Raw genomic sequence first — 27,886 nt, forward strand, 5'->3', positions numbered from 1 at the left:
GCACCGCGATAATAGTTTCGTAATTGGTGCGCCGCCGGCGTGGAAATTTTTTAATCCAATTTCCCTTCCCGATCGAGGGGAAGGCGAGGCGCGAACTCGGGCATCGAGCGGGCGAGAAGGAAAGAAAAGGAAGAAAGGAAGAGAGAATCTTCGCGACGATCTTCCGCGCGATTGGCCACGATGCGAAGAGGATCGCGAGCGTGTCGAGGCGTTCCTCGAGGCGGGCGACGTCGACGCGCGTATTTAGGCTGGTTCCACGCTAAATTTAAATCAGTTCGTGGCGGGGCTAGCGAACACAGCGATACTCCGCGCCGCGTTCTCATCGATTTCGACGCTCTTCACGGTGTCTTCGGCTGATTCGAGAAACTTCTGCTGGGAACAATCGCTGGACCACGCTGCGTGCCGATATCCCCGGCTATTGTTCATTTCGGTTGGTGCTTCGACTTCGTCCATCGATCGGTTCATCGCCGATTCGAGAGATGGTAGAATGAAAGGGTGTGCGCGTTGGGTGTTGCTCGTTGCGCGAATCGCTGCAAGTAATTAGGTGAGTGGTGCTCTCGCGGATCTTCCGCCGTCTCGGATACACGATCGCTGCTGCACGGCGGCGTATTCGTGGCACGATACGCGTGAGAATCGGGATTCTCGGCTGTGAACGCGCGTTCCTTATCGGTTTAACAATTTCAACGGGCGAAACGAAGGCCGGTGTCCAATATGGCAGCCGTGAATATGGCACGGAATGTCCACGTCCAGAACGAAATTTCGAATCGGAACGGGATCGTTGTCGCGTTGGGGATTTATCATCGAGAGAATCTGGCCTCGATTGCTGGCGCGGATCGCGCGCAACGATCGTGTAATTTCGTTTCGTTTCGGAAGAATCGTCGCTTCGTGGGGAGGGGGAAGGTTTTAAAAGAAGTCGATAGCGCGACTAGAAGACGAAAATGTTTATAACTGAAAAATATTTTCGAGCTCGGTTCTCGAACGTTTGTAACGTTGTTGTCAAACGTTGTTGTTTGGAAAGAGAAAAGTGTTATGAAATCGGAACGACGTCGAAGCGTGATCGTGGTTCGCAGAGGTTCGCCACAGAAAGTCGCGTGGACGTCGATCAATAGCTGGGAAATTTTCTCTCGGGGCTTCTTTGCTTCTTATCACAACACTTGACATCTTGTCTTTTATTCCTTGATATTAATTAAATTTCTTAATTTTATTTCTGTGATTCCACTTTTAATTGCCGCAATTAAGCTTTAATTCGATCCGTAAGTGGCGCATCTAGACCTACTATTATCGATAAATTTATAGGCTATCGATGTAAAAGAGCGGGTGGATTAGTTAGGGGGAAGATAAATGTAAATTATCGAGTATCCATTGATCAAGGAACGAGGGAGGGAAAAGATCGATCGAATTGATGGAAGAATTTGTCGTATTTGCGGTGAAAAATTAACTATCGATGATAGAAAATCGCGAGTAGCTTTTTAAAGAATTTTATTGCGACTGAAATCGAGACTGGCAGAGCCTCGAAAGATCATAGATCTTCAAAAAGAAAAAAAAAAAAATAACTTGGTTTCCAGTTCTTTGAATTTATAAGCACGGCTTGCTTCCCGTTGCGCGGCAAATTTCGTTCAGCCCAAACAAACGAGCAAGAAGAAAAATTTCATCCGGAAAATTTCCCCCTCTCAAGCGAAGACCCTATACGAAAATTCTAAATCTTCGTTCCAATTACTTTCAACCCTATCCCCATTATTAAAAAAACCAGTTCCCGTGCGCTGTGCATCGGCTAATTGGAACGTTTCTAATCTCCTCCATTCCTTCCATCGTTTTCGAGCTCACTGACATCGCTAACATTTCCAATTTCATCCACAATTCACCACTCATATCCCACGATCAACCATAAGAAGCCTCCCGAACCTCGCGCCTTCTCTCGCAATTTTCTCCCTTTCGACTCGCACTCGACTCGAGTTTACGTCCCCTACGAGCTCCACGAACCGTGTTTTTCCCCGCCAGATAGAGGAGGCCTGATATATTCGCGCGAAGCAGCAGCAGCGACGAAAAGGATGTGCATATTTGTGAAAATCGAGGGAAGGATGAACCTAGACCCCTAGATTCGATCGCTATCGAATCGAGACTCGAGTCAATGACCGCCCCTTTTACCCAATTTTTGATCCGATCGAACTCGAATCCAAGCCGAGTTATCTCACGCCGGATTGGAAACGCGAGTGAGCGTTGCGCTCGCTACGAAAAAAAGAGGAGCCCGACTTTATGGTAGTGCGCGCATCAGCCACCTGTTTTTAACCAGAGTGTTCCCATGGCTCGGATATTTTCTTGTTTCGCCGTTTTTTCCTCCCTTATTTTTCGTGATTTCCTTTCGAGCGGTGATTCCTCGCCGGTGAAAAATAAATTAACCAAACGTTCCGTGTACGCTAAGTTTCCGTCTTCGCGCGTATTATTGTAAAATAAAATCATCGAGCATTCCTTTATTCGCGAGAATCCGCTTTGAACAAATAACGAACGAGTAACGCGACTCGTGTAATTAATTTGTCGATCTCGAATTCGATAAAAAACTTTCTCTTCGCCCGGGAACGGAAACAGAAAAACGGGTGAAAAAATTTAATTATGGCGATGGAGGGCTGGATTAAAAGCAATTGAAGAGGAACGGGCGCATAAACCAAGAATAAATCTCGTCAAAGCCGAGTTGTTTCATCGTTCATACCCCCCCGAAAATCTTATTCCCCAAACATTTTCGAAAGCGAATCTGTGTAAAAAAATCTCTCTCGCGATGCAACATTTCGACTCGTTAAATTATTAAACGTTGGAGAATACAAGGCGACTTGGATTTTTCGACGCGTAAGATTTAACATCGATCCGGTGTGGAGGGGGAGAAAATAGGTGGAAGGTGCGAGCGAACGAGTCAGTTAACACCCTTTAGACCTGACTTGGAGCACGCCACGAGGAAAATATTGCGAGTGGTGGTGTCAAAGGATTGAAAACGGTAGAAATTTCACAGCCGTTTTCGCCCCGTGTAAAATGGTGCGCGTTAGAGGTTTGACTGGCTGGTTTTTAGGAACTGCCTGTGAAACGAAAAATGGTCATGCGTTTGTCCGTGTTCGTGTTCGTGTTGGAAAGTTGCATTTTGCGTCGAATTTTCACGCGAACGATAAAAATATCCGCGATACTCGGATCCCGTCTGTGAATCGTTGCGTATCCGCTCCCTCGAACCGGAAATATTTCGATAACGATTCCATCGATTAAATCTCACCGTGTAAATCTCGCCTGGATACGTATCTCAAACAGCGGGCAAATTTTATTTTTCTTCGATTCGCGGAGAAGTGGCCCGCTTATCCTCCATTTTAACCCCCCAGAGATTCGATGATTATTATTTACAGATAAATCCATTCTGCTCTGTTAACCGATATTATACTAATGACTCGTGAGAGATTTTAATCCGTCGATTGGAAAATCTACCATTGCGCTATACACATTCACTGCTCGTTTTAAACGGGGATGGGAACCGGAGATTGGATTAAAAAAAATGCAATTTTTCTTTTTCTCTTGTTAACGCCGATTTTCAATTATCAACTATTCAATCGTGAAATCGTTGATTTTGATGAAACGATCAAACGATGTTTCGAAGGATCGCATTCTTTTTTTCTGAAGATAAAGAATTCGCGCAGAGAAAAAGAGGACGATGAACGTCGATTTTCACGCGTCTCGAGTCCATCGTAACGCGCCATTCGTAAACAAGTAAAATACAGGGAAAAGAACTGAGTGAAAATAGTTCTTTGATCAGTCACAACTACGTTCGCTATGGCATCGTGTTCTTGGAAGCGAACATGGCCGAACGGTTCGCTCTTACGAATTTTGTTTACAAGCGAAATTCATTGGATTTATTCGTCGTATATATATATATCTTTATCTTTCTAACTAATTTATTTAACTTGGTAAAATGTAAGCGTAGCAAGCCTGTGAAATACAATAATTTTCACGAGACTTGTACCACGATAATAATACACTCTCTTCCACCCCAATTCATATATTTTACTTTATCGTCTTCTATTTATCCACAATGTCTGCAATACCGGTATTATCTACATTATATTAGCACGTCGGTTTGTTCTCTAATGTTCGTGACAACCGGGATTTATTTTCACCAAGTTGACAACCACATTTTTTTTGCGACCATCCATTTAATATTTGTAACTACAAACTCTTATTCGAGTTAATCTCAAAATATAATAAATTCAATTTAAATTTAATTTATTATTCAATATAATTGATTTAAAAAAGTTTTTTTGTGGACAAGAAAGAATTTTACCTGGGAATTGTAAATCGGAGAAGCTATGTATAATCGTGTCTTTGAACTATTAAAACGAACAATTTATCAAAAGTTTCGATCGGAAATTTTCAAGTCGTTACAACTCTTGTGAAACTTTTCTCTATTTTCTTTTTTTTTTTTTTGCTGCATTCGAAAAATACGTTGTTTTACATCGTTTTATTATTAGTTACGTTTAAACGATCAAAACGATTCACACAAGAAGGACAAGAAATTCAATTTTTCGAAAAAATTCTTACAAATATTCTTACAATAATAACACGTTCTTACATCGATTCTTCTCAAAAAAAAAAAAGAAAATTGACACACTTTCCATGCGATACATAATCACAGTGAAGAAAACCAAGAGGTTATCCGGCGAGAATTCGATTTTTAACGAAGAACAGACATTTCTACGAGTAACACTGCAATTAACTTCGATCTCTCGAATACGTCGAAATACGAAGAATGCGTGAGAAGTACACACAACGTACACACAATGGTCGACTGCCAATTTCAAGTTTCAGAACGAGGGTTGGTAATTGGAGAAAGAAACGAGAGAAGTTTTTCCGTATAAATGTTCCGAAAAAAACTTCAATTTCATTCAGCTAAAATTCGAGATAAAAGGAAACGAGCAATTAAGAGAGATGGAACGATGAAATCAACGAAATAACCGGGAACCATCAAATCTATTTCTTGATACGGTTCAATTCATTTTCATTTTCCAGGTGTAACGTTTTCTTTTTTTTTTCTTTTTTTTTTTATCACAAGACACATCGACAATGACTTTTTGTAACGAAAGAAAATAAATAAGAAAATGGGGAAACGAATGTTAATTTTACGAGGATACGAATTTTTCATCGTCCAAATCGCATTTGATATAAAATTCAAGGAACAAGGACAAAGGGCGCTGAGAAATTTCGCGAATAATTATTCGAAACCGTGGAATTATGATTATACGATCGTTAGACGGTTGAATACGAATAACATTAATTTATTTCGCGTGAAAAAGAATTCACGCTCGTCCGTTCGATATACCAATTATTATCTCACGACTTGAAAAATCTACATACGAATGATACGAGGAAAATTGAAAAGAAAGAATTGAAATAATTGCGTATACATATAAGTTTCAGTTTCTTTCTAAATTACCATTAAAAAATATAATAATTAATTAAATAAAAAAGAGCTTCTTTTCAGAGGAGGAATCGTTGAAAATTTGTTTTCTTATTTAACAATCATTTCTCAAAGTATCGTAAAAAATGTTTGACAAAAACAAAGAGCAAAATAATCCAACAACGACATATTGTACAATATACATTTATTGTGAAATTCTTTTGGAATTTATTGCTTTGTCTGTTAATCCTAAAACTTTCATCCAATTTTATTCGCTGCATTAATTACAATCTTATCTTTGGCACTCTTGAATTTCACTAACTAATAATAATAATGAATCAACATTAAGAATAGCTGACGCATGTCGTAAATTTTAAACGATGTAGAATTTTTATATATCATCATCAGAGCAAAGAGAATTAATATTTCGTGAAATTTCACTATTAATTAAAATAATAATATTAGTTCAATTATATTTGGAGAATCATATACTTCGATCAGATAATTCGATTCTCCAATTTCTCGTCTTCCAGTACTTCCATCTATATAATCCAACAATCCGTACGTATCCACCCCCAAAATTTAGAACAGAATCAGTGATTCGGCTTCCCTCTCGTTTATCTACGAATACCAGTCCAATTCGCATGCTTCGACGAACAAGAACTTTCATCGTTGAGAACAACTATTAAGGAGCGGAACGTCAGTGATGATAATTGCGATAAAGATACGGAGGGTGCATCGACGTATTTAAATGTAACCGGTAGCGTTACAGGACGGACGGCAACGATACAGGACGAAGCAAAAATATTCGAGGGGGAAATAAAAGTGTCAATTGAATGAATTTTTTTATAATCGGATCATTATAGCTTCCCGAACCGATGAAACATCGATTTTAACCGAACGTTGATACAGATTTTTCGACGAAGAATGTTTCTGATGAAAATCGAGAACGTTTCTTCATCTTTCCTCGTCTTGATTTTTCTTTTCTTTAAACTCGAATCGATTCGTCGATATGGAAAATAGCTAACATTTTCCAGCAAAATAAACTTTTTGAAATTCGTTGGTTATCAACTTAAAATTTATTCGTTCTTTTATTATTTCACGTGTCGCGAAATATTTTGTCAAGAACAGAATATCCAGTTTTATGGAATTTGGAAATAATAAAAGGTGGAAAATTAAAATTTTCAAAAATATATATAACGAATAAAAATCGTATACACGCGATTAATTTTCGTTCTTTATTATAAATTATAACATCTGTTGGAATTCTTTCTGATCGGGAAACGATCGAAATTTTATAAAATCTTTTATTTCCTCTTTCTATCAACATTTAATTCAATCGTTTCGTTTGATTTCCGTTATTTGATTATAAGTATAAATTTTTAAAAATGGATATTTCGATGAATTTAAATGCGATAGATCTATTATCTTATTTATTTTATAGATGAATTTTATACGTGTGTCAACAAGACAGTTCAAAAGTGATTTTCATTTTATTGATTCCGATCTTGTGTTTACCGTCGAACTATTTATCATCTATTATCGTTGTAAAAGCGAGGATATAAAGATCAGTCGTCGAGCGAAACTTAAAAGATTACTATCAATTGCTTTTCACTTTATTACTCGTGCTATGAACAAAAATAAGAGCACGTAAAATCTGCGATTCTATTTGAAACGTGGGATAAACGTGTTAAATGAACTTTCGACGTATGAGAAAACTTGTTCAAAACTACTTGCAATCTATTAAAATTTCAGAAAAATTCATGACTTTAACGATAACTCTTCTTCTTCTTTTACGATTTCGAATTTATCAATTCTTAAATTCTTTTTTGATCGATATTTTGTACTCGCCAATATTAAATATTAAAGTATAGGATCCAATTTCGAATCGTTCCTTTGAAGAAAAACCCAATCTCGGATCATTAGATACGAATAAAAAAAAAAGGAGAATTATTTGAAAGTAAACTTTTGTTGAAATCCATTTCTGACCGAATATCAATGCACGGTACAATTTCCCGATCGCAAATACAATTTCAACAAAAAATTTAAATAAAATTTTTGCACAAATTTTAAATTTTCGAATCAAAAATCTATTCCAATTTTAATTTCATTTCTAACGAAAAACACTGCTATCTCCGATCTGAATCGACTACCATTCCTTTCGCGAACTCCTTGATCGCGAAAATTCGAAATAAAAAATCGCGCTAAAAACTAATTCAAGTCAGCTTCTCATCGTCGGCCATTACGAAATATGAATTACTTCTCCACTCGAATCCATTCGTACGTATTTCCAGCTGCGAGCACAAGTAACAAAGTTGAACGATCGGATCAAATCGGGAGAGTACAGATGATGCAACTGGTTATTTTTAAGAGAGTCGGCCCACGAGAAAACTTGTCACGCGATCGCGTCGTTAAACGATATATCAGTATTAAAACTATTAGAAACATTCTTCATTGCGAAATGTTCTACTGAACGCTATATCGTGCGATTCAACTCGGCCCCGGTTCCGAGTAGTCGTCGTTTCGCCATGGCGCATCTCTATCGTGTTTTCAGGTTGCTCGTCTTCATGATTTACGATTGCCAATCGAGATATTCCGCGATTCGTTCGATACATGGGGTAAATTAAAAATAGAAGTGATGGAGCGTAGACCGGAAGTAATTCGCTGCTGAACTCTGGATTAATAGGAGGGAAAAAAGTGGAGGAGGCGAAGGAAGTCTCGAGAGAAGTAAAGTTTAAATTCTTGAGCTAACTGTCCGTCTGGGGAAAGCTATTTCATCGGAATTTTCATCGGACGACGAGAATTACGATGTTGAGTTTAGGAGGATATCTCTTAACCACGATATTTGCATTTTCAAACAAGATTCTTTTTTTTTCAGGTTACGCTATGGCCCTCAAAATGAACGCAAGGCTGTTCGCATCTGTCCTCGTCGTGCTCAATTTATTCATAATCGTTCCTCGCAGTTGCGGTGCATTGCGTCCAATTAAGATCGGTGAGTAAGATCGAAATAGAAATCCACACCTTTTTCTATCGACTTCTCCCCTCCCCAAAATTAATCCAACTTATCTCCGCGAGAAAAAGAAAAAACATTCCCCTTATTGAATCTCCTCGCTTTCCCAATTTGCAATTGCCGAAAACGGGAAGAGCCCCTGCAACGATAAAAACAAATACAAAAAAAAAATCTACAACAAATTTTCGCTTTCGACGAAATAAAAAACGTCGAACGCTACGAATTTCGTGGAAAACAAAAGGGAAACGAGGGGGGGAGGGGAGAAAAGGGGTAGAACATGCTCGCGCGCAAATTAAATTTCTACCTAGGGTGTCGAGACAAAGCCATTCCCTGCACCTCCCCCCTCGTTCACGATCCGTTTAAAAAGATGGACGAACACCGGGGAAAAAAATCTACCCTTTGCGCGAAAATATTTCCGCAATAATCGTGACTCACCCCACGTGTTTTTCACACGGAAGACACGACACCTTTCAATTCCAATACACCAGCTAGCCAACCTCGTTCTCCCCCTATCCACCGATGTTCATTTCCATCCAATTCGAATAATTCGCGATGCGACTCCCTTTCTCCTCCCCTCTCCCCCTCCCTGTAAATATACGCGCGCCACTGGCCGAACCGGAAACGGACGCCAACTTTATAGACAGGCGATAGGTCACGTTACGACGTTCTTCGAAAGTCACGTACAAGTAGCCCGCGGGTCGCAAGAGGCGTTTGTCACGGAGGGGAGGGGGCAGGAAAGGAAATTCACCCTTATGAAAATGCCCAAATATTTAGATAGGGGAACGGATGGGTTTCATAAGAGCTGTCTGCGCAGCGACTGCATTTACCGCACCGATGTGTACACACACATACGCGCCACGTTTCTACGGATTGGTGACTGTGAATGTGATGTGGTGAATGCGACTGGGAGGGGGGCACTGGATATTTCGTTGATTCTCTCCTCTCTCTTTCTCTCTTTCTCTCACTTTTCCAACTCGTATACGTACACACGCCGTGGTGTTGCGTGTGCACGCGTACACATAGTTGATTCGAGTGACGGTGATAGTAAGAATTTCCTTCCGGCGTGCAATTATTTATAAATTTCTCTTCTGAATGAGAGAGTTCGTGTGTGGGAGGAGAAAGGTGTGTATATATATATATATATATATGTATGTTTCATTAAAATTTAATAGAAAACGGGTGCAAAGGATCGTGCAATTAAAGGAACGGAAATTCGGGTTAAGTTTGAATCGGAGTGTTTCGAAGAAGGCGGTAAGGTAAGAATATGAGGTTGTTAAAGGAGGTAAACCGGAATTTATTTTCGTGTTATTTGTTATATATCGCGAGGAAAAAGTATAAATGGAAAATGTATTGAGCATTCGAACGTTGGATGAATTTATTTTTCTTTTTCTTTTTTTTTTTTTTTGCGGAATATGTTGCAACGATCGAACATGAACTCGATATTTGGCGAGCTTTCCTTTTCACGTATCGAGCATTCTCGATATCCATACGCGTCTGGTCTAAAAATGGTGCCTCCAAGGAAATCAATTTCGAGTCGTCATCCTCTCTCTCTTATCTTATCTTTTTTCATCGCTCGTGTCGTGGATACGTTTGGTCGATTAAAATTCGGAATAAAAATTCTCAACTCGAGAAGAATTTCCTCTTTCCAAGGATGATTATATACTTTCTTATTTTCTTTTCATCCCGTGCCATTAAAAATTTATAGCTCCCCGAATTCAGGCCGATATGATCATCATCAAAGGTAATTACGTTACAGAAGATAAATTCGAGATACGAACGAAAAGTAATACGATCTTTTTTATCATCGTCTTGTTAAAATGGCGACAATTCATCGTTTCGAACCCTTGTGACTCGATCCATTCTTCCCTCCCTCCCCCTTTAAATCACCCTTCGTTCAATAATTAATCGGAACGCTTTCGAGATATTTTAAAATCGCGATTCGAGACGCAGATAAATAGAAGGCAACCACCGCGGACCGCAAATACGAGCAAACCGATTCCTTGAGCCGAGCGAGGCTGCATTCCGCGTGGCTGACTATGAATGGGCCATTCTACTGCCTCAAGTCGAACGCCATTCATCAGTCGACCGGTATCGAACGATACAAATAACGAAATATCCTAGCGATGATGCACGATCGATCGAAATTCTACCGCGATAACAATTTGTTTTACGACCGGTATGTAATGTAACGCTTGCCGAATTTACAATCGACGAGATTCTCTTGCGTCGATCATTTTTTATTATTATCGTTCTAAATTATTATGCAATTTCAGGAATACAGAATATCGGTATAAATAATATCGGTAATTGTTCCAAGTATAATTACCGGCCATTTTCGTTTTACCGATGGTGAATATAATCATCAAGTGTTTTAATAACTGTAATTATCCATTAAAATTCATCAACGTTTTATCATCTCTTACGCGTACGGTTTGTATAATTTACATGGAAAAAAGAAAGAAAAAGCTCGTTATAATTAATTTTCTCTACATACAACTTGGAACAATTCACTTCGATTTACATGAAAATTAATAGAGGGAAGCTGATTAAAATGATTGACAGATGAACATATTAATAGCGCGCGGCCGATCGTATTTGAGGTAATTAATGACCGGTATAATGCTTCGTCAAAGACAGATAGTAATAAATCGATCGAGTTGTGTATACGAATACGATGATACCGTCTACCGTTTATTAATAATATTCCATCGAGTTTGGAAAAAAGAGAATAAGAAAAAAAAAAAAAGTAGAAAAAAATAAATAAAATTCCGATCCATCTTCTCCCGTGAAAAAAATTAATTATAAATTTTCAATAAAATAATTCATGCGAATTTGCCGATAACTCATAAAAATTCCATAAATATTCAAAGTGCAAAGAAGTGCAAAAGAAGGGAAGAAAATACGGCGTGTAAGCCACGATACGAGCGAAATACGTGACCGGAAACACGCAGTCGCGAGTAATTATCAATATTTCTTCCGGCTTCGAAACAGTCGACAAACTCGGGACGACACGGCGCACAAACAAGATTGAATTATTGGCGAACAAGACACGTAAGCTCGGGCCATGCAAGGCCGGCCCTCATTGCTTTACGAGCCACCACCCAACCGGCCACCACGCGTCGCCCCCTCTTTTCCTCCAAAGCTCTCGTTGTTCGCGAGAATTACAGGTCATTCGAAGGGTGGTAAGAAAATCCTCGGTGGCCGAGCCGTGGAAATTTTCCACGGTGCCAGCGCGATGTGACTATAAATAAGGATTATATTCGCGTACGACGTGTCGCGCGTATAAAATTATACGCCCCGTTCAAACGGACAGGTTTACGGCCTGACTCGTAATTCCGGTCGAACGTAACAAACAAGCGGGCCTGGAAATCCCTCGATATCGTTCGCGAGGATTTTAATCAGATTCTTCTCGATTTAGCCGTTTCTCGAACGTTCCATAGTATTATAAGCGAATTTAAATCGGAGTTTGAAAATAGAATCGCATACATAGGATGCATACAAGGTTTTCGATTTCATCGAGTAACACTTTTCGTGGTCGCGATGGATAATTCGAATTTCGTTTCATGCGTGACGCGGGTAAATACAGGTATATACGAAAATATACAGGGAGAGGAGGAGAAGAGGAATGGTATCAAGATATTTATCAAGGTTTTTTAACATCGACACTCCCGTGCAAAATTCGTACAAAAATTTCGAACCGATATTCGTAATGCTGTTTGTCGATTGAACTTGAGCAACGTTTCGACGCGTTCACTGCTCCAGGCGTGCAACAATATTATTCCATTTTCATCGCTCCAAGAATTCGAATCGTTTTTTACATTACATCTTCGAAAATATAAAATATATGAAACGAAAACGTCGTGCGACTCGTGCAAACATTCTTGCATCGATAGCAACGACGAAATAGTCCGTCATAGTTAACACACCGATGACCGATCAAAGATCTCTATCGTGATTGAGTTCGTTCGTCCCGTTCGATGTTTATTATACATCGAGTAAAAAGGAGAGGATGGAACGGGGAGTGAAAAGAGGGCCGTTTTCACGAGGAACGATCGGAGGAGGAACGCGTGGCTCGCCAGCCCTCTGGCATCGTCGTGGTAGAAATCGTCGATTTCCCGTTCCGCTTCAACTCCGTGTGGCTTCCAGGCTTCCGCAGACCGGAAGAGACCCAGGCATAGCAACTTCCTTTGCCTCCTCTCCGCACCAAGGCAGACCGCTCTTTTTTTGCTCCGCATACCATCGCGAAAATACCCTTCCCCACCGGGTAAGTGATTACTTCCCTTTCAAACGTGTAACCGGATCTGGTACGCGTGCATCCTCCCCCAGATCGTTCAATGGGAGGAGGGAATGGCCTTTTCATCGGCGTTTCGCCGTGGAAAACTCTTTCTCCCTTCTCTTTCCTGCCTTCGGTAAACTTTTGATAACGTTATTAGAAGTTGTTGGGCCGATCTCGATGCGACGATCTCCGTCTTCTGTGAAACGATTTCATCGCGTGGCTCACTTGGGGGAAATAAAGTCGGCCGCGGGATAAAGGAAGAGGAGAGAAATGGAAGAAAAGGTGAGACACGAGGGCGGGCGGACGGGTTGATCGATATTCAACGGGAGATAAAGGTGTGATGTATCGCCGCGGTGAACGTGGGAACGAGGATGCAGCTGGCATCGATGACGGATGCCGCTGTTGTTGGAAATGATTTGTGGATTCTGGCCGAAGAAGATATCGGGATGAATATGTCCGATGGGATCGGTTCGAACCAACTTGTTCGAAATCTATTTAGGGAAATTATCCTCTATCCATCTTGTAATCGTTCCATTAATTGGATTAATTCTCTTGCCGATCATTTGCAGGCATCGAACTTTGGTATTTTTAATATTTCCAACCTGGCTCGCCTTTCAACATTTTCCAAATCCCAAAGAAGTTGAAAATTGTTGAACGAGAAGCCTTCCTTTTCGTACCGATTACCAGCTCGAAGCTTGAAACTTTTACAACACAGTTGCTGCACAGTTTCCAACAGGGTTTTTGTCTGCCGCGTTGCACGGAACGTGTAATTGTTCGAGAACGATACAATACTCGGGATGTACAGTACTTGGTCGAAAATATCGGATCACCGACCAATCTAGAGGGAGCAAAGTTGCTAATAACAGTTTGGTCGAACCCCATCCTCCTTGGGAATTGTAATTGTTCGGGAATAATTCACACAGCCGTTGCATATTATCCCGGGGACAAGAGTTGATCATGCCACCCCTAATGAAGGATAATGATTAGTCCAATCACCGACTATTCACATCGATCTGGATCACAAAGGGAATACCCTCTTCGTGCGAATACTCCTCCGTCTCGAACAATTTACCAAAATTTCCCGTTCCACGCCCTGCTCCTTGAAATTCTTATTTATAAGATAATAAAGAAAAAACGTTCGTTTGATCACTCGAATTCAAAACCACCGACTGTTTTTACGGAAGATAGATATTTTTCTCCCGAGAAAATGACGAAATGTAGAATATATGTCATTTGTCTGGAATCGTCACGCGTGCACAGTTAAAGAACGAAGTAATTTATTTTTATAACCGACCAGTTATGCACACGTAAATATTATTAACGCGTACTACTTCCAGCAACCGTGAGAAATCTCGTTAAGAACAATTTCTCTGAAATTTTAATAACGAGAACAAGAATTTAATTGTACCTTGTTTTTCTTCCTCTCCATTTTTTCTTTTCTTTCTTTCTTCTTTTCTTCTCTTTCTTTTTTTCCTTACAATTCAAACACACAGCCTCCTTCTATCTCGATCTCGAGACAAGCAAAAAGGGGGAAAGGGGCGAGAGATCACGGGGCGTGACGAGGAAAAATAATATCGTCCCCAGCTTTCATTCTTTTTTCATTATAATTCTTTCGCCGATATTATCGTCGAAGGAGATACGGAAGTTACCCGTTTCGTTCTTATATTCCTGCCGCTCTTTACTCCCTTTGCGTCACTCTATTGCTGGCCCGATAATAGCACGGCTAAGCTAAGACTTTGTGGATAATAGTTATAAGTTTAATTAAACCAGTTCCTCGTTACCCTCCTCGTTGCCCTCCACCATTCTTCCTCTGGGATATCGCGCGAAGCGAGGATGATTCCCGTATCAAAGAAGAAAAATTGCAGGACGCTACGCGTCTCCTATCCCTCCCTTCACCTCCTTCTCGAGGATTTCCCTTTGAAAATCGTAGCGACTCCCCTTCTTGCGAATCTACAAAGAAATTTTAATCGGCCCGCCAAAGCGAAAGATACATCCTTGATGCTGAATAAATCTTGGTAATATATACGGGAACGAGGACAATATCGTAAGAAAGTGGATCGTGAAGGTAGAGAAGATGAATCGAATCTTATTATCCTCTTTTTGGATCAATCGTTTCCGACTTCAGAAATACGCGTGCATAAAAGGGAGGAAAAAAAAAAGTATTTGCCGATTAATCAGAGGAGAGGATTGGAGCAAGAGAGGGTAAAAACATTAGCAATTTCGTTGTTCCTTTTTTTTTCATCGTCGGCGCGTTTCGAAATGAAACTTTCCTTCTGCAAATCCATTTTCATTCCCCCTCCTTCTTTCCTGATCCGATACCAAAATATCCCTATCGTAAATGCATCGCAACCAGTTTTAAAACATCGATATCCAACACCTTGGTAATCATTCATCGATGAAATTTCCCCCTACCTCTCTCTTTTTCTTTCTCTCTCTCTCTCTCCTCTCGAAAAGAGGAAAATATCGCGGTTGGCAGACACTCGTTACATATTCATGGGAGTCAGAGTGCGATTCGCGCTCTTTTTTTTTTTTGCCTTACGCGTAAATCCGGAGTTGCGGTCCGAATAACCGACGGCAAATCGAAGTGAGAGAGAAAAAGAGAGAGGTGAATAATTCGGTGAGAAAACATTAATGAAGCTCGACCATTCGTGTACAAGGTTGAGCTGAATCTCTGGTCCGATTTTTTTACCGGCTGGGCGTCGAAGTTTGAACGAGTGGCCCGTTGAAGGGAAATATTTTTCCTCGTCCTCGGGCATTTCGGACCGCGGCAAAAGGAGTCCCCGCGAAAGAATCCGCGAGAGGGAGTGGAGTTTTTTCAGGGAATGGAATTAAACGAGTCACGGAGAACGAGCTCGTTTGAAAGCATACTTGCCCTCGCATTTTTGCGAGAGAAAGAGAGAGAGGAAAATGGGCGTGTGACAAGAATTTTTCTTCTTCTTCTTCGAGAAAGAGAGAGAGAGAAAGAGGAAGAATACGTTAATAGCCACTACAAGAAAAGCGGAACAACCCTGATCTTCTTTTGGCCAAATTAAAATTTTCGTCTCGCTTCGAAACGACTGTCAACCCATTCTTCGAATTATCACGTTTAATCTCTCGATAAAATTCTCTTCTTACTTCGCCTTTCAAAATTCTTATATGTATTCTTTCTCGTTTTAAATGAACATCGCCGTATTATACTTAATGAAACCTTCCTATCCTTTACCAGAAGACGTATGCGAACGAACCATTGAAGAGGGAGTCTCTGACGAGTGCTTTAGTTACTTCGTTTCAATTTTCTCGGGCGTAAGGAAACGAGCGATCATCTCCCGAAGAGTCCCCCTTTGATCCATAATGGAGCGTGCTCGCTATAAATCAACGAAAATAATTGGATTACCGGCGAAAAAAAGTCGAGCAATCTTTCTTTAATGCCGAACCCAGTTTAACGCACCATCGAAAGATATATCTAACTTTTGGAACAACGGACGTTCGTTGAACGCCATTAGATGGAAAAGTTTCTGAAAGTTCAAAACCAACTGTCCAAATTTTTTCCACCGTGATTATTTAATCGAACGAAACAAAGCTGATTTTTCGCCTCTCTTCCCTTTCCCTCTCCCCTCCTCCCCCACGTTTCCTCCTTTTATCCGCGCGATTCTCTCATTCATCGAGTTGAACGTTTTTAAGCGTGAAACGAATCGAATGAATAGAGCTGAGAAGAGGACACAACCCGTCATGAGATAATGAGAATACTCTCTATTTATTGCGAAGACTTTTGAGCTCCGATTTAACCGGAAGTTACGTACCCTATTCTTCTCTTTTTCTTATTTTGTCCTCGATGCTCTTTCTTTTTTTTTTGATTTTTCGATAGGATAGTAAAAGCTTAGCCGAAAGCTCTTAAAAACGATTATTATTACCATTTAAAAATATTGCTTCGATGTTTTCTCTATCTCTCTCTTTTATATTCGCAAAGATTTCGTTCGCAAATGGCGGAAAGATAAAAATCTCGGCTGTTCTTAGCAAAAAGTCATCGCAGTTTCGCGCGATACGGTCATTCGGGAAGATTATTTCGCGAACGCAGTGATAATCAAGATTACGACCGCTTTAAAAGTTTATGTTTAGAGTAACGCTTCTCCTATTCCCCCCCGCAGGGAATACCGCGATTTTCACGATTTTAAATGTCCCTGCACTCGCAACATCTCGCTAATGAGACACCGACTCGCCGGGGATTATCTTAATCTTTCTTCATCTCTGGCAAGGAAAATATTTAAAGGCGTTCGCCAACACCTCTGTTGATGTCCCCTATTACGCGCGAATGGAGGAAGGTATGGGAGAGGAGATAGGAGGATATCCCCCTGAAAAGGATCAAGATCGTAAAAATTCACGAGGAATATTCGCAAACGGTGCACGTTTCACCTGTCGTTGCTCCACCTTCCCTTGTCTTCCCATTAAAGATTCAAGGTGGACACGGTCAGCTCGTATTAGATTACGAGGTCAACCTCGTATGTATCGTCCGATTACCGCTTGAATTTTAATGAAGTTATAAATAAAGCCGGACACGGGGGATGATTATCGCAGGAATGGCGACCGCCCATCCCGACTATTCCGGATAATAACCCGGCCCATGTTTTACAATTTGCCCCATTGTAACGTCGTTTTAATTGATGAAACATTAAATGGGCCGGTGTACCGATGCGAAATTGTATTATCTCGATCGTTCCCGAAATACCATCGCATAATAACGTTTCCACGCTTTTTCGTCGACGAAAATCGAAATAGCTCTCTCTTTCTCTCTTCTTCCTGCGAAAGGAAGAATCGATTGAAACGATTGACGCGTCATTAAAACGTCCCGTTTTTGGACAAATTCTGGGATTAATCGGTAATTAAGAACGACCAAGTGTTGGTATCGTTCGACGGGGTAAAATTATCGATGGAAATTGTGGTATTTGAACGTTCACCCCTCTCGCTAATTATCTTCTCGATCGTTTATTTATTTATTTATATAAATTTTTCTATCCTGTTTTATTCACGTTGCATTCCACATTCCAATTATTCGAATTATAGCGATTCATTTAGTTTTAAATTAAATTGACCACAAACACGAGCATCATTTCGGCGGATTGTACAACTTGCGCTGTTTCGCGTTGGCCTCGTGAATTTCCCCCGCTAACTTAATAGCGTTGAACAGGCGATTCGTTACGTGACGCGGTGATTATTGAGTAAATAGTTTTAGTGTCGAGTGGTGTCGACACTATGCGAAATGTGTCCCGTTACGAAACGAATCTCCTCTTGCAGGAAACTAGAAAAACTATCCACTAGCTATCGGAATAAAGAGAGAGGATAGAAAGACTACGTTTCTACGTGAATGAATCGATGAACCGAAATTCAATCCGCGAAATATCTGTACAGGATTCATCGGATAAGACAACCCTCGACAATCCCTCTTTTCATCCATGAACACCACATTGAAAGATTCCAGTCGATTGGACGGTATCGATTCGACGATCTGGGCACAGGCCAGCTTCTATTTTGTTTTTCATCTACACAACTCCTCTTCCCCCCCCAAGAATCCTATGAAAGGCAGTTGGAACGTCGTTGAGACCTTAAAGTGGTCCTTTTGCGGACACAATTCCGGCTTAATGCACCGCGACATTTCAGCTGGTCTCACTTCGTTGGCCACTGGCTTTCACCAGTCCTCGCCCATTATCCGCTACTATTAACAGTCTTATGCAAATTTTGTTTGCCACCGACCGACAATATTGTATGGAGGGAGAGAAGAGGAGAGAGAATTGTCGACTGTGCGGAAGTCGAAATCGGTATCGAACTAATCGCCACGTTGAAATTTCGCCGGAGACTCGTGGATCCTGTTTCTCTTTCCTTGGTGTAAATAATAGTATTTCGCTTTAACGAATGATTCAAGGATGATTTTATTTGTTCGGATACGAAAGCAAAATATACTTTAACGTACCATCGGTTTGCGTTTGACGAAGTTGGATGAAGAATAATATTTCTTCGTATAATGGATTTGGTTTGATGATATTTTTCGTTTATCACTGCAAGATTTTCTCTACATTGTATCATTATTAAATGAAAATAACAAGAGAAGAAAACAGAATAATTCGTGGAAAATATTTTACGGCGTTTATCTGATAATTTTGAGAAAAATAAAAGATTTTCTGTTAGAAAACTTTATTATTAAAAACATTGGTAAACCTTAATGGAAACTGGACTTCTTCTTTTTTTTTTTTTTTTCATTTCTCGCTGCTTTTCTCGAATTTTAACTCGGTATTTTTATTCATTCGATGTAAAAACGGAATTCTCATTCATAGAATGTTGTTTTAATTTAAAGTATCGTTGATAAAAATAAGAGCAACTGACAAAATTTTTAATCGTGAAAATGGTTCCAATAATATCAGTTATAAATACTTTTCTTAAAAAAAAATTTAAAATCAGATGAGAAATCGAAATAATTAATCTTTCCTTTGGACATAAAAATATGGACTTTTGCCAAGTAATAAAAATATGTTAGCTTTTCTATCGTATTAAATACGTATATAAAATAATATATAAAAAATAATTTTTTTTATAAATAATCGTATTAATATCCTCCAATTTACGAAATGTCTGAATTTATTATTCCGTGTGAACGAAAAATAATAATGAATGTCATTTTACTGGGGATAAAAAATATAAAATAATTATTTTAATTTGTAAATACAAGAGTAAATTTTTTATATTTTCATCTCGCTAATATTTGAACATTTCACGAAAATTTTGTTGACAAAATTTTTTTCAAAAATCTGAGTTTAATATTATCCCGTTGTCCAGCATCCCAGTTTGTTTCATTTCGTTTAAACGCTCGAAATAATTTTTTCAATACATTTTTTTTTTATTTATTTTATTTTCAAAAACCATTATAAAAACATTTAATGTGCGTGTTATTAATGTACGAGTAACCGTGTATACGGGTTAATACGTGACAGTTTAATTGAAAAGTTTAATGAAAGGAAATTTTCCTTTGGAAGGCAGCTCACGACAAGGTTTGTTAAAATTTTATGAAATATATTTTACAAGCAACAAGTGCCGCGCCGTCTATTACTGGCGATTTATTTATTCCTCTCTGTCTCTTTCTCTCTCTCTCTCTCTCCCTCTCTCTCTCTCGCTCTCTCTCTCTACTCAGTACACGCGGAACAATTCACTTTTGTTTGAATGGTTTTCAATAAAATTTATACACAATGTTGCCGCCAATATTTATTGACTGTTTCGTTCGAAAAAAATTTCAATTAAAACACGCCGAGACAATATTAACATCCTTCCTTACCCTCTCCGCATTATTATATTACTCTCGCATTATTTACCGTAAAAATAATTTCATCCTCTTTTTTTGCGGGTTCTCTTTTCTTTCCGGTTTTTATCCATTTTTCAAATAAGAAATTCATTTTATTCAAATTCCTAAATATGTTCACTTAATTTCCTATGGCGAGTGAAAAGCATCGTATAAAGAATTTAAACATGGCCGCGCTTCATCGAAACGACCAACCTAAACTGAGCAAATCTCAATTCAATTTTATGAATATATATATATATTCACGATTCATGGAATTCGGTATCTAAGATCACATCCCGTAACGTGTAAATGATTCGCAGGTATAATATAATAAAAAAAAAAAGATAATACGGGGAAATATTCGTAAATTTCATGGCGACGAGATTCATAGAAACGATTTTCATATCATCGAAACTCAAAAAGACAATATCGATACTTCGATATCGATTTCGATGCAAAAGAAGCAAAAACTTGTACACGCGAGATGTCCATTTGATGATTACTCCACTTCACTCAGATATTAAAAAAAACACGCGATGTCATCAAAATTTTGACGAGCTCGATAAGAATTAATAAATAGAAGGGTTTGGCAAAAGGTGTACGGTCGCAAAACTCGTTCGACGCAGATCCAACGCACGATTAAAACAAACTCGTGGCCGTTATTCAATCGCAAAACAACCGTGCAAACTCTGGGAGATTCCATTCCGAGATCCAATCCCAATTGCCTCTTCCATTTCTCGTTATCCGCTTCACCCTTTGTCGGCAGACGACTCGCGGCGAGAGACAACCGTCAGCCCGGTGTTCGTCAAACCGGCGCGATTGAGCCCCTCGTCTGGCGTTAACTCGGCTTGCTTCTCGATTAGATTCTGTGCACCGTCGTGAGTACCGTCGACTTGGAAACTCGGTAATCTACGCCCGGATAAGGGCTTAGCGAAACAGAGGACGAGAGCTCAAAGGGGGGTTTGGAAGAAGGAGCGTGGTGGTGGCCACGTCGCTTATCCAGACGTGGTAATGAACCGGTCGCCCCTCCCCCTCACTCGACGCTGTGTTATCGCGGCAAAGCAACAATTACACGCCACGGATCTAATTACACCACCTATTATTCCATCTACTTTCGCGCGATCGCGGCTTCAATCTACGATACTACCCTCTCCTTCCTCCGCCTCTTCGTCCAATAAAGAATTCGTGAGGATTAATAAAAGGGGGAGGGAGAGAAGGAAAGAAAACGGTCTGGTTTGTTTCGTCCCGATTAATCACGGGTCTGGAAGAAAATGAAAAAAAAGGGGGGGAAGAAAAGAAGAGAAGGTTTGATAAAGGTTTATATAAGTTCTATTGTTCGATAAATGGATTTTTTTAGGGGCGATTTAGTCGACAATGAAAATTGAGCACGATGGTAATGCGTTTCCTCCTCGCGATTTATCTTTAATTCGATTCGATCTCCACTTTCTTTTTTCAACTCGCCTTCGATTAATCCCCCTATTTTTCATAAAAATCTTTATCTCAACGCGTACATCCGCTCTTTCCTCTCATTTCCCCCTCCCCTCTATCTCTGACAGAGATCTCTCCGCGGTGGGTTATTAAGGGCTTCTAATCGATATTTCAAATTTTTTCCTAGATGACCGTATTACAGGCATGGAACAGATTTCTCAGGTTATTGAATAAAGATAATGGAAAACGGGTCTTGTCTTATCTGGTTGATAATGAGAGAAACAATTGCACGGAAGTCGAAAGTTTCCCGGTTAAATTTCCAACAGCCTCTTCATACAGCGGCACCAATTTTCATAATTTCCATTTCCCGAATAATTACGCAGCCAGTTATGAAGTGTGCGCGAAAACTGTGTACAGGGATGTTAGGAGAAATAACGTTCAAATTCGAGGAGCTTTGTTGTTCCTCTGGATTTCCCGTTTAACAAAAGATTACCATTGTACGCTGCGTTTCCGCTCAGTGTTTCCTCGAAATTAATTTTCTCTTTTAAATTTGATCGAGTTGAGCTTCGCAAAACCAACGTAACTTGACAAATAATTGATTAAAAGAATCGCGATTACGCGAATTACGATCCATATCCCATGTTCGAAGGCATAAACATTTTTATTATCTTTGCTGTTCTTCCATCATTTTTTACAAAATATGCGAATGATGTTTCAAAGCAAAATTAACAGAGAAGATCTTTTGTGAGGATAATTCTCGAGATGATAAAGTCTCCAAAGTATGTAAGCTTAGTAATTATTAAGCGGCACCTACAAGTGCGAACAATTCTCAGGCGTGGAATGGAGATGACAAGCGTGTTGGAACGGAATCGAGTTGAAGTTTGGTCCCCAGTGAAACACGTGTGTGCATAAATTCGTATATAATTGTAGGAGGAAGTTCCAACATTAACCCTTTATTTATTATTGTCTTCGAAGAAGAAACCTTGTTGCAGAAACTTTCGTATTGACTCGAGCTAAACAGATCGTCTCAGATCTTATAAATAAATAATTTTGTCGATATTACAAACATATTACGAATATTACAAACAAGAAAAATTTCGATCGAAATTTAGTTTACTTTGGAACAATATAATAATTTCTAAAATAATTGTACTTGCCTTATTAACGATCACCGCGCGAGAAAAATTTAACGACGCGATTCATAAAATTTAATAAGAAGGAGGATAAAAGAGCGTTGAAAGTTGGGTAAACTTGGTAAACTTTATACAAGTTTATGAAAACAGGTGCTCGAAGCAAAGAGGTGTCACGCGTGAAAGGCGCGACATTTCATCAAGAGTCTTAAAGTGGTGCGAGTCAATGGCAGCGGCGGCAGATAAAAGCGCGGCCCGCTTATTTTCAATTTCTTCTTTCACAGGACGAAAAACGGCGAGGGACGTGAGACAATTTTCTTAGAAAACTTCCGTTTAGTTTCCCCGCCGTCACCAGGGAGGGCTGGTACGTACAACTGGAGAGAAAGACCGGGCCGTAAAGGCCAGTCTTTCTTAACTCTTTCCCTCCGGAAGGCGATGCAGTTCCAATTTAATGCAGCCGTAAACTCGCCGAGGCAGCAAATTATTAAACTGGATCGTAGATTATTTATCAGGGTTAACAAAAGTCTCTCGTATCCTTTGCCGTACGCTTTGCGCCTTTGCGCCTTTTGCGACCGGCTATTCCACGCCTATAATCCACGAAACGATGTTTGCGAAACGCTTTTCGAATATTCTAACGCGAGCATTACATTGTCGCGAGGACATTTCGCCTGGCATTCGACGTTTTATTGTAACAACGATGTTTGCAGAAAGACTTTATAACGCGTATATAAAATCGTTCTACGGAGGGAAATTGAAACGTCTTAATCAAGATTTAGAAGTCGGGTTAGACCAATGAAAAAGTTTCGCTTTACTCTTAAATTACTTTATTCTTGCCTTACCTTATTTCTTCGTTCTTTTTTTTACGACGCAAAACAATATATATAATAACGAAAAGGTTCGAGATGAAAGGAAAAATCTAGATACGTTCCCTCCCATACGACGAAAAAGTTTCCTCTTTTCATTAAAAGGTAATAAAATATGGTGACACGTGTGAGTTGGTCGTTCCCACGAAACTTTATCTCCGCTCCGTTTGGCAAAAGTTTACCTTCTTCTTTCCGAAAATGTTTTTCTTCTACATAAACGAAACCCTAATCACTTGTTACTTTCCTTACGTGACATCGAGAATTTCTTTCCCTCTCGAGGACAACTCTCTTCTCTCATTCTCGAAAGTGATCAATCGTTGTCTTCGATTCGATTCGTTTAACCTTTCGACAGATTCGAAGAAATACGTTCGGAAAATATCTCCTTTCTCGCGAGGAGGAGCAGCTTTCTCCCGTGATTAAATTTCAATCGATTTCTTATAATAATAATTAATAATAATAATCGACAGAGAAAAAAACGTGGATGGCAATGACAAATATTTTCATCGTAGATGGCGGATCGATCGAACGAGGGTGGCCGTATTTACCGGAAGTTTTCCACCGGTGTAAAAATATGGGCGGATATATATAGAACGATATCGGATGTGGTCGATTTCCATAACAGAGACGGGGAATCACGCGGATATAGATATCGATCATTCGATTTTTCGAGACACTCTTCCTCCTCCTCCTTCTCCTCCTCGGTATAATATTGTTCCACGGATGAAAAAACAGGCGGGAAGTTGTGTCAAGAATCCATATCCGTACAAAGGTGGATTACAGTCGAAAACCTCGATGAGAAGAAAAGCGCGATGATTTCGTTTCTTGGTTCTCTCTCAACTCATTTATTACACCTTCAGAAGAGTTTTTCATTTTTCCCCCTCTCCTCTCCTTTTTTTATTATTTTGCGAACGAATATTCCGTTTAATTAACACGGCACGGCAAAAAGAGGACGAAGAAAAGGAGGAAGGAGGGAAGAAAATGAATGGAATGTTTAATTACTAAACAAGCTTTTAACGAAGGATGCTATTTTGTAAGGATGTACGAAGTTATAGAATTTTTTAACGATTCGAAAGAGGAATCGAATTCTGCCAGATTTCAAAAGTTCAAAAATTCGTTTTTGGATTTTTCTCTCTTCTTCTCTTTTTCTGGGATGCTGGGTGAATTATCGTTGTGGAGATATCGGTCGCAGTTTTTATTATATCGGGATAAAATAAGAAAAATTCGACGAATCCATCGAAAGACAGAACGGGGGGAGGTTTGTCTTTGTACATTTCGCGGATCTTCTTTTATTTTTGAAACGCAACAACGAAACGTGATCCACCTCTGGAACAAGATTAACCTATTTTTCTTGTACGAATATTCACCTCGCGTGAAACAAAATATTCTACAAGTGGTACTTGCTGAAATAATCCCGAACAAGGGAGGCATACTTCGCGTCGAATGTATCTTCATTATTTTCACTATAACGGTGCGAGCTTTGCGCCCCGATATTGATGGTTATTTATTCATGTAATCACGCTTGAAAGGATAAAGAAGTCGTTTAACGTAGAAGAAGATCCCTTGCAAATTTCTTTGCTAAATCTTTACAGCTACAAAATGCTACGATTTCGATGATTTATTGATATATCGCCAAGATAATATTGAATAATTTTGCTTTACCTACCTTTACTTTCTCATCTCATTTTAACAAGTTTTACTAACTTAACCTATACTAGAAATTAAATAAAATTCATATTTAACTATTGATTTTAACAATTTGCCATATCGAATTTAGATTAGCTAACTTAACCTAACTTAAATCGTTTTCCCTAGTAAAATCTTCGCAACACTATCGAAAAGTCATCAAGAGTCATCAAGAGTATCTTCTCGTAAATAATTCCACGTTATCTTCATTCATACCGTTCTAAAGAATTGGAAAGAACAATCTGTGCAATTCTCGAAAGAAGGTGGACAGACACGAGGTATAATTCGCCTGGACCTGTTGAACACGGCGTCAGATCTTGGACAGGTGCATCTCGATCGGGTGGAGTCCTCCAGCCACGGATACGTCACGTTCGTGGCATCGATTTTCCATATCGCTCGCCCACCGGCCCCAACTTTTATCACTCGATAGGGGATGAAAGTTTCGCCTTTCGGCAAAAGTGAAACGAAGACAAAGGGGAGGAAGAGCAGATCGATCAAGCCCCCGTTTTCGATTACGATTGGGGACTGAAACCGTTCCCATCCCTCCGTTCTTCGAATGGAAAAGTTTTTCCAGGGATGGCGGGATTCGTTTGAAACGACGCGACTCGGCGACGCGGGTCAAACGGAACACCGAATGAAATTCGCGTTTACCCGGCGTTGCTCGCGGGAGCGTCATTGTTCTCCCTCTCGCGAGAATAAATTTTTCCAAAAATTTTTCTTCCTCCCTCATTTTCGCTGGATCCTCCTCCTCGGAATCATTTATCCGGTTTCGTTAAGGGATAAATTCGTTATTTATTCGTATTTTATATTATTTTTCCCCTTGCGTTGTTTTATTTACTTTTTGATTTTTAATTTTATATTTCGCGATTTTATATCGGTTTATTTTATATTCTTTTTTATCTGATTCGTAAATAAAAATGAAATTTAAAGATTAAATGTTCTCGATACTTTTTTTTTTCGAAAAAAAATTCCGAAACATCGAATTTAATTTAGTTTGTGAATTGCAAATTACGAATTGCAAAGTGAAATTATATTTTAAATTTTAGATAAAATAAGTTTATCGTAATATATCACGATAGACTTGTATAATATGTATAATATAATAACAGAAATTGATATATCGTGCGTTAATTAAAAATTGATCATTTAATTGTACTCCCCAATCCGTGACACTAAAATTTCACGACACGACGCGGAGAATTATATAAATTATTATAATTCTAGTAATTAAATATTTATCAGATTCGACGAACTCTGAACGAAGTTAACAACTCATTAAAAAAAAAAAAAAAGAAAAAAAAACTGAAATTTTAAAGCCGCGTCGGTGTCATTTCAATGGATCGTGAATTATTAATTGAATAAAAATATTCTATTTTAATATATTTTCAAACGTGGAAATTCTGTTGCGTTCCATAAATTCGTTTGTTACGATGATTATATATTCATATCAACAGAGAGGATGAGAAAACAATACGTACAATTTCAATCAAATTTACATGGTTCGTTGATGAAATTTCACATGTAAATACATATTATTAACTATCATTATTTATCATTCCGTTCCGTATTCCCATATCGTCACCGACGAGTTTTAAATAAATCCAAGTTCGATGATTTCTATCGGAAGAAAAATTGGGAAAAAATTCTCCCTCAAATTTTTCTCGTCTCCATTAGGATATAACATATATATATATATACTTCTCGCGTCCAGATTCGTAGATACATCGTCGATTGGTTGAAATTAATCGATCTCGAGTCGATTCACGACCGATCGAATGTCGAATCGAGGAGGAAATAAAGGAAGTGAAATAAAGGAAGAAAAAAAGGGGAATGATCGATCGCTGAACGATACGCTGGATGAATCGAATGGTATCCAACCAGGACATCGAGCACAAGTACAATTTAATGCGAATCCGTAAAAAATCGTTCCATCCGGGATTTTTCTTCTTTCGTTCTCTTTCCAAAAATTCAATTTACTATGAAACGTTACAGACGTTATCGTAAGTTACACGAGGAACGTATTTTTTCGAGGAGCGCGAAAGAAGATGTTTTAAAAGATGTAAAAGTAAAAGGGTATACGAATAATTTTTGTGTGAAAGGAAACGAAAACAAAAGCGCATCGTTTTCTTTCATGAATGAAAAGATTCTCGATTTCTAAATTATTAACGATGTTAATTATTACGATACTTTTGCAGCAGAAAGAAAAATTATTCCTTGAATAATAAGAAAGAGGAAAAGGAACAATCAAAAAAATCCGATCTCTTCTTTCTTTATTTTTCAAAATCTTTCGAAACTTGTCGAACTTGTTAATTCAACTAAGAATTTTAAACTTTAAACACGTTTATCCTATTCGACGTCGTAAAATTCTTTCTCCCCTCGGAACAAAATCTTTATCGCATAGATCCAATCGATAAATAAACGAAGCTCGCCAATTACGAAAATTTATTTACTCGATTCGTTTTTTTATTTTATTTAGAATTTTACCACGCACAAAGAACATCGTATCCTCATCCACGCCTCTTATCTCGTGAGCTACAATTACAATTCGCCCGAGGCGTTACTCGTTTCCTCGGCCACAACCGTTGGAGAACAATTTCCGGGATTTTAAAACGTCCCAGTAAGTTCACTCCACCGTAACCGGCTCGACCGTCGCGATCAACGATTTCGAATGGACGAAAATTTAAATTTTTCCCTTCTTCCGTACAATATTGACGGCATTTAGATCAATTTTGGTCTGCGCCAAACAAACTTGGACACCGAGCTGGACAAATAGAACT

General features: G+C 39.1%; 1 protein-coding gene across 3 annotated transcripts in view; it reads left to right on the forward strand.

Moving 5' to 3' along the window:
- Window positions 1-27,886, forward strand: part of LOC108002045 (glutamate receptor ionotropic, kainate 2-like) — a 94,525-nt gene that overhangs the window by 46,170 nt on the left and 20,469 nt on the right. For 2 of the 3 annotated variants that reach the window (XM_017063414.3, XM_017063416.3), the window contains exons 1-2: window positions 261-544; window positions 8,298-8,411. In XM_017063414.3, coding sequence (XP_016918903.1) covers window positions 8,306-8,411 — 106 coding nt within the window. In that variant the 5' untranslated portion in view covers window positions 261-544; window positions 8,298-8,305. Of the gene's footprint in view, window positions 1-260; window positions 545-8,297; window positions 8,412-27,886 lie in introns of those variants that run through there. The other variant, XM_017063415.3, reaches the window with a different exon arrangement.

Source organism: Apis cerana, linkage group LG1 (genome assembly GCF_029169275.1).
Source record: "Apis cerana isolate GH-2021 linkage group LG1, AcerK_1.0, whole genome shotgun sequence".
Taxonomy (NCBI): Eukaryota; Metazoa; Arthropoda; class Insecta; order Hymenoptera; family Apidae; genus Apis; species Apis cerana.